The sequence below is a fragment of the Callorhinus ursinus genome, unplaced genomic scaffold, assembly GCF_003265705.2.
Source record: "Callorhinus ursinus isolate GAN/ISIS: 27379988/994484 unplaced genomic scaffold, GSC_fseal_2.0 scaffold13, whole genome shotgun sequence".
Taxonomy (NCBI): domain Eukaryota; kingdom Metazoa; phylum Chordata; class Mammalia; order Carnivora; family Otariidae; genus Callorhinus; species Callorhinus ursinus.
The window spans coordinates 6633295-6650074 of record NW_027397075.1 but is presented as its reverse complement, the minus strand read 5'-3'; the positions used below and the strand labels follow the sequence as shown (position 1 = coordinate 6650074).

General features: G+C 46.1%; 1 protein-coding gene across 1 annotated transcript in view; it reads right to left on the bottom strand.

Annotated features, from left to right (window-relative positions):
- The window catches only part of LOC112811463 (uncharacterized), a 142873-nt gene extending 139404 nt beyond the window's left edge, over positions 1-3469 (bottom strand). The window contains exons 1-3 of the mRNA XM_073900261.1: positions 3346-3469; positions 2347-2400; positions 1003-1163 (exon numbers count right to left, since the gene is read on the bottom strand). Of these exons, the coding sequence (XP_073756362.1) occupies positions 1003-1163; positions 2347-2400; positions 3346-3469 (339 nt within the window). The remainder of the gene's footprint in view (positions 1-1002; positions 1164-2346; positions 2401-3345) is intronic.
- Positions 3470-16780: the final 13311 nt, after the last annotated feature.

Genomic DNA, 16780 nt, shown 5'->3' with positions numbered 1-16780 from the left:
AAAAAAAAAAAAAAAAATTTTTTTTTTTTTTTGAGAAACTTGTCAGCAAGCGCTCCAGCCAGTTCAAAAATGCTTCTCAAGCTTGAGGGAAGACTCCAGTGAAACTAAGAGGCCATTTATGCTGCGTAGGAGGGTCTGTCCAGGAAACGGAGAATCATCAGGAAGGAGACAGGAATAAATAGGCAGGCACTTCCACTTGCAAGAACACAAGGGAACTCTGGGGAAAATCTTGATAAAAGGAAATCTATGACTACCAAGTCTAGCTCATAATTCTGCCTCAACTGAACCCAGAATAAATATCACCCCATGCCACCTTACCATTTGCCTTTAACCCGAGCCATGGACCCAGGCACAGCAAGGCCCAGGGTCCAGTATAAAGTTGCCCAGGGCAGGCCTGGGGGCCTCCATCCAGGCCTTGGGTATCCACTCCAGTGTCTTCATTTGTCTACAAGGCTCTTGACTTGGTTTGGCTTTGTTCACTCCTGGGACCTGCAGGTTCCCAAGCTTAGATTCTCATTCCTACCAAAGACGCAGCTTGTCTCCATCCCATGGCCCTACTTGCTCCAAGGAATACCCTTACTTTTTTTTTTTTAAAGATTTTATTTATTTATTTGACAGAGAGAGAGAGAGAGAGCGAGAGCGGGAACACAAGCAGGGGGAGTGGGAGAGGGAGAAGCAGGCTTCCCGCCGAGCAGGGAGCCCGATGTGGGACTCGATCCCAGGACCCTGGGATCATGACCTGAGCCAAAGGCAGACGCTTAACGACTGAGCCACCCAGGCGCCCTTACTCTTTTTTTTTTTTTTAAACACTGCTATTTCCCCACTGGGCACCTCCTACAACCAAAATGGCGCCATGTTCCCATGTTACCCTCCGGAGTCCTGACTTGTTGATTTTTGAGATTCCTCGGAAATCTCCTCTCTGTTGCAAAGCTGGGGGTCTGTGGCTTCCCCCTGGCCTTCCCCAGTATCGCTGTGACCTCTCTGTTACCCAAAGACACTCACCCATAAGGCCATCTGGCATGGGCCAAGCACATCAACGATGACCCAGCCTTGGAGACCGAGGCCACTTCCCTCCATTGGGTATCCCTGCAGGCCAGTACTGGTGTTGGTAGAAAAGTGATAGGTGTATCTGGTGCCCACAGGGAGGTGGGGATCAGCTGATCCTGCAGAGCAGACAGAGGGCACAGTGTCACCTTGACAACCCATCACCCTCTGGGACCCAACTGCATGGAGACTATTTGGACATTTTGTTCCCACCTCCCTCCCTCCATCTGGGCCATGAGCTGCCAGCTCCTGGTGCAGGGGAAGGCTGGGGGGCTACATACTCCTATGAGGGTCAAGAAGAAAATTACAATATTAGCAGTTAGTGCTTAGTAAATGTCAGCCGGTGCTCTCAGATGCTAAGGCCCCCTTCTAAGAGCTTTATATGTCATCTTTGGCCTCTACCCACTTGATGGGACACCCAGTTGCCATAACCAAAACCATCTCTAGACATTGCAATATTTCCCTGAGAGGTACCATCATCCTGGTTCAGAACTAATGATCTACACTTACGTGAACCCATTTAGGCCTCTTACCCAACTTTGAAGTGGGTGCTCTTAGTTTCCCCATTTTACAGAGGCAGAAACGGAGGCCCAGAGAGGTTAACTAACTCACCCAAGGTCACACAGCTGGGATGCCAACCTTGGAAGTCCGACTCCTTACCTACTGCCCTGAGGACTATAGTGTGTGTGTGCGAGGAGGGTGTTGCCCTGATCACCCTTATGGGGGCAGAACTGTCAAGCTGATGGGCCTCAGGGGCACTGAGGTGGCAGAAAGGGCTGATTTAGGGAGCAGACAGCTCTGTACTTTTCTAACCCTCCATTTAGGCCAGGGGACCGATTGCAAAACCGACTAACTATGACACCCCACCCTTCTCTGGGGCTTTCAAGTGAATTAACATGTTCATGTGCTCAAACAGAGCCACACCTTTCACTCCCAGGATACTTCTCTCCCTCCAAAGAATTTGCCCTGAGGTTCTTTCATCTACTCCACCCCAAAATGCAAATAGAATCACCCAGCACAGACGTTTATTCCACCTGGGGACCACAAGGTATGAGGCCAAAGCCCGTGGGCGCTTTACCTTGGGTGTGTTGTTTGCTTCTCTAACTGCTGATGACCAGATGGCCTTTCCAGAACTGGCCTTGCTCCGCGCAACCAGCCTCCCCTGGGAACGGGGACATGCCCTCTGAGGCTGTCCAGAATCACACCCGGTAGCTGGTCAGCCTTGTTCCCACAACCACCCCCGCCCCATCCTGTCTCCTGGTCACCAGAGGTGCGATAAGGTCTCCTGGGAGACTTGCTCACCTGTGCACACCATCATGCAGGAGGCCGCCTGTCTCACCAGCGAATCTGGAATTTCTGAAATCACAGATGAGATGGAACGAGCGCAAGGCCAGAGGAAGGAGAGCCCCAACCCATGGGCTACTGATCTATTTGTGAATGGGATGGTTAAGGGTTCAAGGTTCTCTCTCTCTTATCGAGAGAACGCCAGCTCTCCTGCATCCCATTGGCTTGGGAGTGACCTCCCCACCCCTTACCCAACCTGCTCTTCCCCATCTTGCTTGCCCACACCACTGTCCCGATTGCTTAAGCTGGTGACCTGGGAGTCATCTGTACTGCTACTCCTTTCCCTTATTGCCACCCCAAATCCAGTACATCAGCACACTCTGCCAATTCCATCAACAGATGCAGGACTCTCTCCCTCCTTCCCTCCGTCTCTCCATCCCTCCCTCCTCCCCTCCCTCCCTCCATCTCTCCATCCCTCCCTCCTCCCCTCCTCCCTCCATCTCTCCATCCCTCCCTCCTCCCCTCCTCCCCATCTTTCTCTCCATCTCTTCATCCCTGCCTCCCTCCTGTCCTCCCTCCCTCCTTCTGTGTGTCTCCATCTCCCTGGCCATCACTCTAGACAAAGCCACACCTTCTCTTGCCTAGATGATGGCAGTAGCCTCCTAACTATTCCCCGTGTCCACAATTCATCATCCACAGCTAGGGTCATCTTAAAAACCTAAACCTGATCACATCACTCCTGATTTAACAGCTCCTCAGTCTCCTGCCCACCACTCCCGAGCCACATGCACTCATAAGGACATCCTTACCACGAGAGCTGAACTCGCTCTGCCCTCTGGCCACATCTCATCCTGCCCTCACCCTCCAGCCACACTGGCTCTTCTTCAGCTCAAGGCCTCTGCACATGCCGTTCCCTCCTGCCCAAACACTCTTCCTCCTGCTCTTCACACCCCAGGCTGCTTCAGGTCTCGCCCCAGTAGGGCCCTCCCTGACCACTACGAACCAACAAAGCCAGACCAAGGGGCTGCAGCAGTGAATGCTGGACCCTAGCACTGCTCCCTGGTGGGTCTCGGGACACCTCATCCCCACCCTGCACCACCACCTTCTCAGCTGCAGAAGACAACCACAGCATGAACGGCATGGGCTCCCGACCTCCTTAGACCTCCTTAGCCACTACCTCGGGCCACTGAGGTCCCTCTGCAGGGAACCTCCCAGCCCCTCTCCCCAGCAGCTCTCCCTCCGCCCATCCCAGCCTGAGGCCTTCCCACTTCCACCTTCTGTCACTCTCATTTGTCCTTCCTTTCAGCCACTTGCCTGCATATTTCTGGCCATAATTAGCCCTCCTGGGACAGCCTCAGCCAGGTATCCATCCATCCGCAGCCATTTTCATACAACAGCTTTTCAGTAATACCATTTCTATCCTCAAAACCACCCCACCAGGGGCGCCTGGGTGGCTCAGTCGTTAAGCATCTGCCTTCGGCTCAGGTCATGATCCCAGGGTCCTGGGATCGAGCTCCGCACTGGGGTCTCTGCTCCGCGGGAAGCCTGCTTCTCCCTCTCCCACTCCCCCTGCTTGTGTTCCCTCTCTCTCTGTGTCTCTGTCAAGTAAATAAATAAAATCTTAAAAAAAAAAAAACCCACTCCACTGTGCCCCAACTGCTAACCATTACCTATGCCAGCCTGTTTAATCCCTTGAAAGACAAAACACTTCCCCCAAACAGGGTAAAGTGCATTTTACACCATTTTGTATAGACCCTTTGCAACAAAAGAACATGGTAGGATGTTCCCACCTCCCAAATGTTGTGTGTCATCTAACAAAATGCTCTTTGCACTCAAGCAGAGTATCGATGGATAAAACTACATTTCAAAGACATTTAACTCAATGGATTTCCCTCCCAATTTTCCTCCAACTCTTTGACAATATGTACTCTGGACACCAAATTAAACCTGTTTATGTATTATCGTTAATTTATGCATGATCATTAAACCCCAGATTGTGCACAGATCCAGCATTCTGCTTACTTGCTCATCCAACAACCTGCTTTACCCACCAGCTACTCTGCAAAGCAGCTGAGCCCGCAAGCCCCCATCCACCATGAGCTCCAGAAACGAGATGTGTGCAAAGAACATTAGTGCTCAGATTGAGTCTTATTCCCTTCTACTTCTCAAGCACTTAAAAAATATATTTAAATTAAAAATAAGTTTCAAAATGATTCAATAATCCTATTCAAAAGATCAACAAAGGAGGGGGGAACACAGAGTCTTGGGAGGTAAGAAATCTTCCCATAGGATCCTACTCATTTCTAGGGAGAGATCTGAAAGGGACTGAAATTGAGGTTATCTCTACAGCCTGGAAACGAAATCAGGACTCATTTCAGCTTTCTCCGATGTCAGTTCTGGTCCCTGTTGATTCATTTATCCAGCACAGATTTACTGAGTACCTACTGTGCACCAGGCAAATAAGTGCTGAAAACATAGCCAAAAAACCCAAACAACAAAAAACAGCTATAATCTGACCCGCACCATCCAGTACCTTAGGCAGATGCCAGCCACGTGCGGCTATTGGGCATCTGAATTGTGGCTGGTGTTATGGAGGAACTTTTCATTTTGTAATTTGTTAATTTTTTTTGTTATTCATTTAATTTTAAATTAAAAACCGATACTAAAGTCAGCCACTGGAAAACTTAAGTACGTTTAGAACAACTTAGTATACAAAACTCCTTTTTCAACTCTAAATCTTAGGAAATCGAAATACACGTCAAGTATTTGCGATGAAAATTTAGTATCCAAACTGGAATATGGGGGCACCTGGCTGGCTCACTGGGTAGCGTGCGCAACTCCTGCTCTCGGGGTTGTAAGTTCGAGCCCCACATTGGGTGTAGAGATGACTTAAAAACAAAATCTTAAAAAAAAAAAAATTGTAATACGCTCCCAGTATAAAATACACACTGGATCTCAGAGAATGGAAAATAAATCTCATTAATACTTTTTTACATTGATTACATTTTCTAATGAGATTTTGGTTATACTGGGTCCAGTAAAATATATTCTTAAAATTAATGTCACCCGTTCCTTTTTAACATTTTTTAAACATGACTGCTAGAAACTTTCAAATTACACTTTGGTTCCCATTCTATTTTATTGGATAGAGCTGTCCTAGACCCTTCTGCAGTAAACAGACAACACATAAAAGCTCACTTCACCCAGTTACCCTGCATCAGAGAGCTACTTAGTATCTTCAAGCTCACCACCTCATATACCCTGGCAGACAGCTAAGCATCCCTGCTCACGGGCTCAAGAGTCCAAGGTCAGCATTTCATCGCTCGGGGTTACAGATCTGGTCTCAGGTTTCAGAGGATGTTGGTGGAAGACAGGAGCAAGAAATGAGGGATCCACCTGTAAGCTCGCTCTCCTTTTCCCCATGAAAGGCCAAACCAAGGGAGGCAGAGGAACAGGTGAACAGGCATCTAGCTGCTAAAATACTGTCCCAGGTGGATGAACTGCTGGCCCAGCTCCGCCCGAGAGAACCAGCACCGCACCAGCTTTACTTACTCCCCGAAGTCACTGCCACCAGCGCCCAGAGCAGGACCAGACCGAGGAGCCTCATGGGCACCAGCACCGCTACCAGCCCAAGGAAGCCCCACACCATCAACCTCTCTCTGATGGCACAGAGCGCCCTGAAAGGAATTTTCTTTCCCAAAGAGGCGGGCTCAGCCTGGATCAACTCTCCCATCCCAGGGCTGATGGGGAGGGGGGAGAAGGGGGCTTCCAGAGCAAAGACCCAGCCAATCAGAAGCATCCAATAAAGTTCTTAGCACTCTACCCAGGAGGAGGGGTGGGGGGACTTCTGACCAATGAGGGGGAAAATCCCTTTTCAGTGTCGAGGAAAGAAAGGTTTGCCTCTTCAAGCCTTGTAAATGGAGCTCTCGGGGCAGAAGGCAAACATGGCCATGGTTTGATTTCTTTTTCTTTTAACGGGGTCTAATCAAATTTACAATTTGATCCATTTTTAAATGGTACTTTGGTGGCACTGAGTGCATTCACAATGTCGTGAAACCATCATCACCGTTAGGTCTGGCTTGTCTGTCCCACTGCTCTGGGTAGGTGAAGCCAGGCCTTAGCCATGGATGTCACCAAACAGGACAGCTGCAGGGTCTCTCAGAGCTCAGGTCCAAGGCCTCCCTCCTTGACACATTAGGACCAGCAGTTAAGAAGAGGGGGAAGGGGCGCCTGGGTGGCTCAGTCATTAAGCATCTGCCTTCGGCTCAGGTCATGATCCTAGGGTCCTGGGATCAAGCCCCACATCAGGCTCCCTGCTTAGCAGGGAGCCTGCTTCTCCCTCTCCCTTTGCTGCTCCCCCTGCTTCTGCTCTCTCTCCCTCTGCTAGATAAATAAGATCTTAAAAAAAAAAAAAAGAGGGGCAGGTCTGCTCACCTGTGCTCTGTGGCCTTTCCCAGACCCCACCTCCTCTTCCTCAGCTCAAACTAACCTCCACCCGCACCTTTGGTTTTAGGCTCCAGGCAGCCAACCTCCTGGGCCACCACCTCCTTCAGCCCTGCAGGCCCAGCACCTCTTCATTGGCACCTACCTCCCGCAATAAATCTGCTTTTTATAAACCACTTTATTATGATATAATACAGATCCAAAAATTCTCCCATTGTAAGTTCACAACTCAATGGTTTTCAGCCCATCCAGAGTTGTGCAACTATCACCACAACCAATTTTAGAACGTTTTCATCACCACGAAAGGAAACCCCATCACCAGGAGCCTCCACATTTCCTGTCACCCCAATCCCTGGTCATCACTGATCTGCGTTCGGTCTCCATGAATTTGCCTACTGTGGACATTTCACAGGAATGGAATCATTCGCTATGTGGCCTTTAGCAACTGGTCTCCTTCACCAAGCATCCTGTTTTCCAGGCTCACGTGCCATGTGGCAGGCTGTCCACATTTCCCTCCTTTTCGTGGCTGCATACTATTCCACAGGACGGATAAACCACAGATTATTTATTCATTCATCCCCTGATGGACAGTGAAGCGTACATTCAATGTTACTTTCTTAGAGTTAAACTGAGACACAGTTGACTGGTTGACACATGATGTTTTCGGGAAACAATCAATTATACTCTTATACTTGATCCACTTTCTTCTCCTATTTTGAAACCAGGAATTCTGCTAGCTCAAACATGTTCATTGGCCCCCAACCCATAGGGCTGAAGGTTGAAAATCCCCTTACAGCTGCCTAGAGGCCCACAACATGTTCTGGGTGGTGCCAAATGCTACAAAGAAAAGAAGAAAATACATCAAACGGGGCGGGCCTATAGGAGCTAAAATCCCAGTGGGGAAATGAGACGCACACATAGAAGATGTGAAACATACCGAGGAGAGCCTTACTTCTGAGAAAGGAAGCCTTACTTCTGGTTTTTATGCCAGAGGATCATTGGGAGTTTACGAAGGAGAGATTGCCTTGAAACCTCAAAAACAAAACAAAACAACAGATAATAATGCTATTAGAAAATTGTATACTTGCAACCAGTAGATAAGAGAGTCCTAGAGACCTAATACACAGTACAGTGATCACAGACCAGAAAATTGGATTATAAACATTAAACTTGCTAAGAAATTAGATCTGAGTTGCCCCCCATACTAGAAGAAATGATGGCTCTGGGACACCACAGTGCTGTTAGCTAATGTTACAATGGTAACCATGTTGCAACATAAATATCAAGTCAAGAGGTTGTATACCTCCAACTTATACATTGTTGTGTGTCAAATAAATCTCAGTTTAAAAAAAAAATTGTATCAGGCACCAAACAAAGCCCTCACTGAATCTTAACTCATTCAGTCAAACCTCCCCCTCACCCCACCACCAAAAACCACCAGTGAGGTGCAACTAATATAATCCTATGGTACAGACAAGGAAGTGGGGTACAGAGAGGTTAAGTCATTTGTCCCAAGTCACACAGCAGGACTCCCCCTGGCTCCAGAGTCTCCTCTCTCTCAACTCTGCAGCTTAGCTCAGTGGTTATCACTTCTTGCATCTTCTCCAGGAGACTCTAGTCTCTGTCCACAGTCCTAGAATCTTCCCCTGTTCATGGTCAGGAATTTGAGAGAAAACCTTGCTATGTTTCACATGGTGGTTCCCAGTCAACACAGCACATTCTAGGCCTGGAAAATCAGAACCACGTTGGGGGGTGGGGGGTGGGAATGACTCCCTCCAGACCATTCTGATGGCTAGCTGAGTGTGCCATCACCCTATTCTACCAGAGCTGGCCAGAGTAGGGCTCCCTGCATCTCTGGTCCCACTTCTCCATGTTTCTATCATTACTGGACAAAAAGCTGGTGAACCTGCTGGACAGAGCACCAGGACTCAAGGACTTGATTCGAAGAAAGACCTTCCTAGACAAGTCTTCCCAGCCCTTCATGCTTCCACCAAAATTAAGTCCAGCTTCCTCCTTGAAAAAAGATGGCCGGGCTGGGCTTGCCAATAACTGGGGATTGAGCTCACAGTTCTGAATTAAGGCAGAGGATTAACTAAGGCCTATTGCACCCAAGTCAGACTTATGAAAATTAACAAGCCTTCATGTTAATCCATCAAAAGATGGCATTATTTTGCATAGGTAGGGCAAGAGATAGCCCATTGTAGAGAACTAACCAGTAGGGGGCGCAGTGAACTCTTCTTACCTGGGTGGAGCATTTCACTCAAGATCTGGTCCTTAGTGAACCACACCCGCCATATTTTTTAAGACCTCATTTTTTAGAGCACTTTTAGGTTCATAGCAAAATTGAGAGGAAGGCATAGATATTTCCCATATACCCCCTGTCCCCACACATGCAGAACCTCCCCTGTTATCAAATGACCCCAGCCCAGTGGGACATTTGATGCAATTGAAGAACCTACATTGACACATTGTTATCATCCAAAGTTCACACTTTGCCTTAGGGTTCACTCTTGGGGTTGTACATTCTATGGGTTTGGACACATGTATAATGATCTATATCTCCCACCATAGTAGCGTACAAAGTATTTCACTGCCATAAAAATCCTCCGCAAGTCACCTGTTCATTCTTCCCTCTCCCAGTCCCTGGAAATAGCTGACCTCTTTACTGTCTCTATACTTTTGTCTTTTCCAGAATGTCATATACATAGCACATACATACACATAGCACATAGCCTTCTCACATTGGCTGCTTTTACTCAGGAATATGCATTTAAATTTCCTCCCATCTTTTCATGGCTGGATAGGTCATTTCTCTTTAGAATGGAGTAATATTTCATTGCTTGGATGTACCATGTTTATTTATCCATCCACCTACTGAAGGACACCCTGGTTGCTTCCAAGTTTGGGCAATTATGGATAATGCTACTATAAACATCTGTGGGCAGAGCTTTGTGCGGACATAAGTTTGTTTGTTTTTTTAAATAGGCTCTATTGCTCAACGTGGGGGTTGAACTCACAACCCTGAGATAAAGAGTCACATGTTCTACCGATTGAGCCAGCCAGGCGCCCTTGTGTGAACACAAGTTCTTAACTCCTCTGTGTAAACAGTGAAGAGCATGATTGCTGGGTCACACGGTAAGAATACGTTTAGTTTTCTAAGAAACCACCAACTGTCTTTGAAAGTGGCTGCAGCATTTTACTCCCACTGGCAATGTATGAGAGTTCCTGTTGCTCCACATCCTCACTAGCATTTGACGTTGTCAGTGTTTCAGATCTTAGCCATTCAGATAGGTATAAATAGGCATAAAGTAAAATTCATTATTTTATTTTGCATTTCCCAGATGACATATAATATAATCTTTTCATGCACTTATTTGCCATCCATACATCTTTATAAGGTGTCTGTTAGGGTCTTTTGCATATATATTTAGTTCTTTTATTTCTTTCAGCAGAGTTTTATAGCTATCCTCATGCATATCTTACACATATTTTGTTAGGTTTATACCTAGGTATTTCATCTGGGGGAATACCACTAGAAATGGTATTTTTATTTTCAAATTCCACTTGCTTGTTGCTAATAGATAGGAAGGCAATTGACTTTTGTATATGAACCTTGTATCCTGAAACTTTACTATAATAGTTTCATAGTTCTAACAGTCTTTTAGTCGATTCTTTCCGATTTTATACATAGATGGTCAGGTCATCTGGGAAGAAAAATAATTTTATTTCTTCCTTTACAATCCGTATATCTTATATTACCTTTTATTGTCCTATTGCATTAGTTAGAACTTCCAGAACAATGTTGAAAAGGAGTGCTGAGAGGGAACATCCCTCCCTTATTTCTGATCTCAGTGGGAAAGCTTCTAGATTCTCACCATTAGGTGCGATGTTAACTGCAGATTTTTTGAAAGATATTCTTTAACAAGTTGAGGAATTTCCCTTCTATTTCTGGTTGACTGAGAGTTTTTGTCATGAATGGGTATTGGATTTTGTCAAATGCTTTTCCTGCATCTACTAATAATAATCATGTGATTTTTCTTCTTTAGTCTGTTTGATGTGATGGATTACATCAAAATTAACTGATTTTCAAATGTTGAGCCAACCTTGTATACTTGGGATAAATCCCACTTGGTCATGGTGTCTAATTCCTTTTATACATTGTTGGATTCAATTTGCTAATATTTTGTTGAGGATTTTTGCATCTATGTTCGTGAAAGATATTGGTCTGTGGTTTGTTTTGGTTTGGGTTTTTTGTTTTGTTTCTGTAATGTGTTTGTCTGATTTCAGTAATGGATTAATGCTGGCCTCACAGAGTTAGGAAGTATTCCCTCTGCTTCTATCTTTTGAAAAAGATTATAGAGAACTGGTACCATTTCTTCCTTAAATGTTTGGTAGAATTCATTTCACCAGCAAACCCATCTGGGCTGCTTTGTTTTGGAAGGTTAATTATTGATTTGAAGGTTAATTAATGATTGGTTAATTATTGATTTCCTTAATAGATACAGGCCTATCCAAATCATCTGTTCCTTCTTATATGGGTATTGGCAGATTGTACCTTTCAAGGAATTGGCCCATTTCATCTAGGTTATCAAATTTGTGGGTATAGAGTGACTAATATTCCTTTACTATTCTTTTAATGTCCACAGGATCTATGGTGATGCATTCTCTTTCATTTCTGATATTAATAATTCGTATCCTTTCTTTTTCTTAGTTAACCTGACTCTAGGCTTGTAAATTTATCTTTTCAAAGAACCAGCTTTTGGTTTTGTGGACTCTGATATACTTTTTCAATTTCATTGGTTTCTGCTCTAATTTTGGGGATTTCTTCTGCTTTCTTTGATTTGCTCTTCTTTTTCTCGTTTCCTAGGAAGCTTAGATAACTGATTGTAGATGTTCCTGCTCATCTAATGTGTGCATTCAATGCTATAAATTTCCCTGTAAGCACTGCTTTTGCTGAGTCCCACAAATTTTGGTTAAGTTGTGTTGTCATTTTCATTTAGTTTGAAATATTTTTTTCATTTCTCTGGAGATTTCTTCTTTGCCCCATATGTTATGTAGAAGTGTATTGTTTAAATCTCCAAGTATTTTGGGATTTCCCTGCTATCTTTCTATTATTAGTTTCCAGTTTAATTTCATTATAATCTCAGAGCTGGCATCGTATGATTTCTACCTTTTGCCAGATCTTTTATCTTTGAAATAAAGCCTGCTCCCTGTTGACCAGTGAGTTTGGAAAAGCTGGGGTGGGGTGGGGAATGCTAGCTCATCTCTTTACTTGCGCAGTTAGTAGTGTGAGCTTAGAAAAGTCACATGACCTCTCTGGATTTATTTATTCATTGGCATAATATAGGAGTTGGAAATTATCAGTCTAGTGTGTTCTGGCTCCACATTGTGTTCAAGTGGAGGACAGAGGGACCAGGAAAAGAAAAAAATCAAGTACACACAGGAATTACCATGTGATAAAAATAGCATCACGAACAGTTGGAGACAAAGTTTATTCAATAAATGAACCAGGTATATAATATGATCACCCTGTTCACAGAAAACAACACTTCAGTAGATTTTCATCCAGCTAAAAGAGGCTCAGGGGCGCCCGGCTGACTCAGTCAACAGAACATGCAACTCTTAATCCCAGGGTTTTGAGTTCGAGCCCCATGTTGGGTGTAGAGATTACTTAATCTTTAAAAAAAAAAAAAGAAGAAGAAGTCTAAGGTGGATCTCACTGGGCTAAAATCAAGGTGTTGGCAGGGCTGATTTCTTCTGGAAGCTGAGTGGAAAGAACCCATTTTCTTGCCTTTTCCAGCTTCTGGAGGTTTCCTACACTCATTGGCTTATGGTTCCTGTGTCCATCTTAAAGATTATCCAAGATAATCTCCCCCAACCCAAGGTCCTTACATTCATCATCTGCAAAGTCCCTTTTGTCATATAAGGTAACATTCACAGGGTCTGGGGATCAGAATGTGAACATATTTAGGGAGCCACACTCACCTTGACACATTGGGCACACCCAGATAATCCAGGATAGTCTATTTGAAGGTCTGTCAACCTTATCATATCTGCAAAATCCCTCTGGCCTTGTACCATAACATCAAGTTTCCAGGGGCCTTTGTGTGAACCTCGGGGACCACCGTGCTCCCCATATTTCCACCATCAAGAAAGCAAGATGCAGAGCGCTACAGGTTTTAAGCCATCATCCTGTGTTAAAAGACTGAAGCAAGAGAGAAAATAAATGTGTTTGCTTGTTAATGTGTAGAACACTGCAGGCAAGAACCTGCCAGGAACTGGTAACCGTGGTTTTGTCTGGGAGAGGGGGCGGGGGGGGTACTGGAGGGGGAAGCCAGAGGTGTGAGGAAGAGTCCATTCTTACTGCACCGTTTCAATTTTGCTATGAGGCATAGAATGCTTATTCAAAAATTAACTGTTTGGGGCGTCTGGGTGGTTCAGTCGGTTAAGCACCTGCCTTTGGCTCAGGTCATAATCCCAGGATCTGAGGAATCAAGCCCCACATTGGGCTCTCTACTCAGCAGGGAGCCTGCCTCTCCCTCTGCCTGCCGCTCCCCCTGCTTGCGTGCTCTGTCAAATAAATAAATAAAATCTTAAAAAAAAAATTTAACTGTTTATGGGGGCGCCTGGCTGGCTCAGTTGGAAGAGCATGCGACTCTTGATCTTGGGACCGTGGGTTCGAGCCCCATGTTGGGTGCAAAGATTATTAAAAGATAAACTTAAAAAAATATTCTAAAAGACATTATTGGGAACATTTAAGAACTTTTAACTGTTTATGAGTGAAAGGCCAAGAAGTCTGCATGTAATATTGGCAGCTAGTGAAGAATGAGGGAAAAGAAACACAAAAGGCATTTGGATGTCTTACAGGTAAGATGGAAGGCAGGTAAGCACCAGGGATGCAAAACTCTTAACAGTATAATAATGTCAAGGGCAAAGACCACCCTTCCCTCTGTATCCCTCGTTGCGGGATCAGTTGTGATGAGAAATCAGCTCTTCTAGGTTGCTATGCAGGGATGTGACCAAGGACAACCCAGCTCACACCCAGTATCTGCACATTTAAGATGAGAACGCCAGCTTAGGATTCCTGCCCCAAGTTCCCACCCTGCTTTCCGGGGGTGGGGGGCACCTTTTACAATAACCACTTAGAGTTGAGCACTTGAAAAATCAGGGTCCTCCTTAAGTCACAGGGGCAGACTACCCTGCTCTCCATCCCCTGCTCCCTCATAACCTGGAGCAGAGGACTGCCCATCCCCCAACTCACTGGGGCCCCACCCCATTTCTTTCCATAATAAATCTTGTGACCCTGCTTCCTTTGTGTGGGTGTATTGAAACTACGTTGTCTTCAATGAAAACGACTCTGTGGGTTTCACTTCCCTGAGGCAGGGGCTCTGATGCATAGAGAACCACCTGCCCACGGCCCCCACGTGGGTGGCTGGCCCCTCATCATTCAGCGGGTTGGTTGTCCTGCCTACTGTTCATTTCACACACCAGCTACAGGCCTCCCAATACAGGCTCCGTTTCACAAATCGAAGACCAAGGACCCATTCCGCGGCTCTCAGGTGTGGAGCATCGAGTTAAAGCAACCAGCCTAAAATGACCCCTTAACCCTTCAATCACTCAATGTGATGGGGTAAGTGGGACACCCTCCTGCTCCTCTCCCCCCACCCCCACCCCTGGGGAACAGGGCTCCCACTGAGGTTCAGGTGGATCAGCCCAGACGTGGGGAGTCTTCTCGCCATTGGGAGATTCCCAAAACAAAAGGCTGTGGTTGTTTTATGGACCCTGAGTGGAGGGAGATGGGGAAAGAGTGGGAAGCAGTGAGCCCTGCGATCAGCCTGAGAAATCACACACAGGGTCTTCAGCAGGGACTGGCCTCCTCAGCATCCTTATCAAGGGTCCGCTGGAGCAAGATAGTTCCCTGCCCGCACCTGGTCCAGGAGCGGGGCATCCATACCTCTGGTTTGCCCAGGACCGCCCCCACTCACACTTGCCGCCTCGTACAACCACCAACAGCGACCCCTTTCATCCTTGAAAGTTCCTACCTTGGTTTGCCACAATTAAAAAAAAAAAAAGAAAAGAAAAATCTTCAAAGAACACAGAGTAAAACTATCTAACAAGCCATCGTTTTACTAACAAATAGCTCACAGCTGATTCTTTTTTGAACGGCGGCAGCCAGTACAGCAAGTCGCCATTTCACAACCATGAATTTCGTAGCAAAAGGTTGCCATTTGACGGAGGAACAAAATGTGGTCTATCCGCACAGCAGAAGCCTTCCTGACACCTGCTACAACATGGATGAAACTCGGAGACATTATGCTAAGTGAAAAAAAAAAAAAAAAAAGCCAGACGCAGAAAACCACACACTGTATGAAATACCCGGAAGGAGCAAACCCACAGAGATGAAGTAGATTAGTAGGGGCTTAGGGCTGGTCGGGGTTTGGGGAAAGATTGGGGGTTGGCAACTGTAAGGTATGGGGTCTCTTTTTGGGGTGATGAAAATGTTGTAAAATTGATTATGGTGATAGTTGCAAAATTCTATGAATGAATATACCCCCCAAAAAACCCCATAGATCGTACACCTAAAATGGGCAGATTCTATCTCCATAAAATAAAGCTTCCCCCTCCCCGCAATAAAGCTCTTCCTTTGAAACCCTTTGTCCGTGGCTGTCTACAGAGGAGATCCCACAGGGGAGTCTGAACACTTCCTTCGTGTTCAGAAGACTGCCTCTCCCAGCCCCCTCTCCCCGACTTTTCCCCACTCAGACACCCACCAGCCACCTCGCCTGGGCGTCTGTTATATATCGTTCACACCTGCTTGCAACCCCACCTCCTCCAAACCGGAGTACACCTGTCCGGTATTCTATTCACACCGGTTGCTGGGGCCTGCAAGGTAATCAATGAGCCCCTGTGAGGACTAGAACCCATGTCCAAGCGTGTATTTGTTCCTGCTTCGAGGGAATGGGCTCCGTTAATCACGACCCGAGGATGAAACACCTCGCCTGAGGTCCATGAATGCCAGAGACATTCTCATGATGGCTTTGCAGGCTGAGGAGGAAGGCGGCCACTCACTCCTGGCAGCAGATGGTGGAAAGGAGACCCAGGCAGTCAGTTCTTGTGGCTGAGTCTCACCTGCTTGGCTCTTCTGATCCTGCTCATCAAAGCTGAATGCTGTCTGGTCCTAATGGAGACTGACTACTTGGTGCTGAGCATGTGTCTTGAGAAGTTCCCTAGCTTGACCCTGATAGGGCAAGACAGCCAGCCCCTGCCATATTCCAGCATGTTCTGGCATGTACCAGTACTTTCTGGAATATTCCATAGCCTTCCCCTGGACCCGCCTATTCCACAGCACAGACTTTTAGAGCCGGGAGGATCAGCCTGCCTCTTTTTCAAGAGGAGAGGAACTTGGCCCAGGGAAGTTTAAATGACTTGCCCCAACCACACTGCAGACTGTAGGTGACTCAGGCACAGTTCTTGATGGAACTGCTGCTTTCAGTTCTTTTTCCTTCTGAAGGTCAGCAAGCCTGGACTGCCCCCTTCCCCTGCACTGTCCTGGTTCCAAAGTACGGAGGGCCTGCCCTCAAATTCTACCTTGTGCTTTACCAATATTATTTAATTACATGTTATACTCTTATTATACTTGTTAATGGTTATGATCTCATTTAGATAGCCCTTCTTTTTTAAGATTTTATTTATTTATTTATTTATTTATTTATTTATTTATTTATTTATTTATTTAAGAGAGAAAGAGAGTGAGCACGGGAAAGAGCAGAGGGAGAGGGACAAACACACTCCCTGCTGAGTGCAAAGCCCACTGCGATCTCACGACTCTAAGATCACGACCTGAGCTGAAATCAAGAGCCGGACATGCTTAACCGACTGAGCCACCCAGGCGCCTCGAGATATCCCTTCTGATTTACCCTGCACGCACAATTCACTCTGGCCCCGTTTTACCGACTGTCACAGGAAATCGCACACATGGGCGCATTTTGCATGAGGGTAAAACTCACCT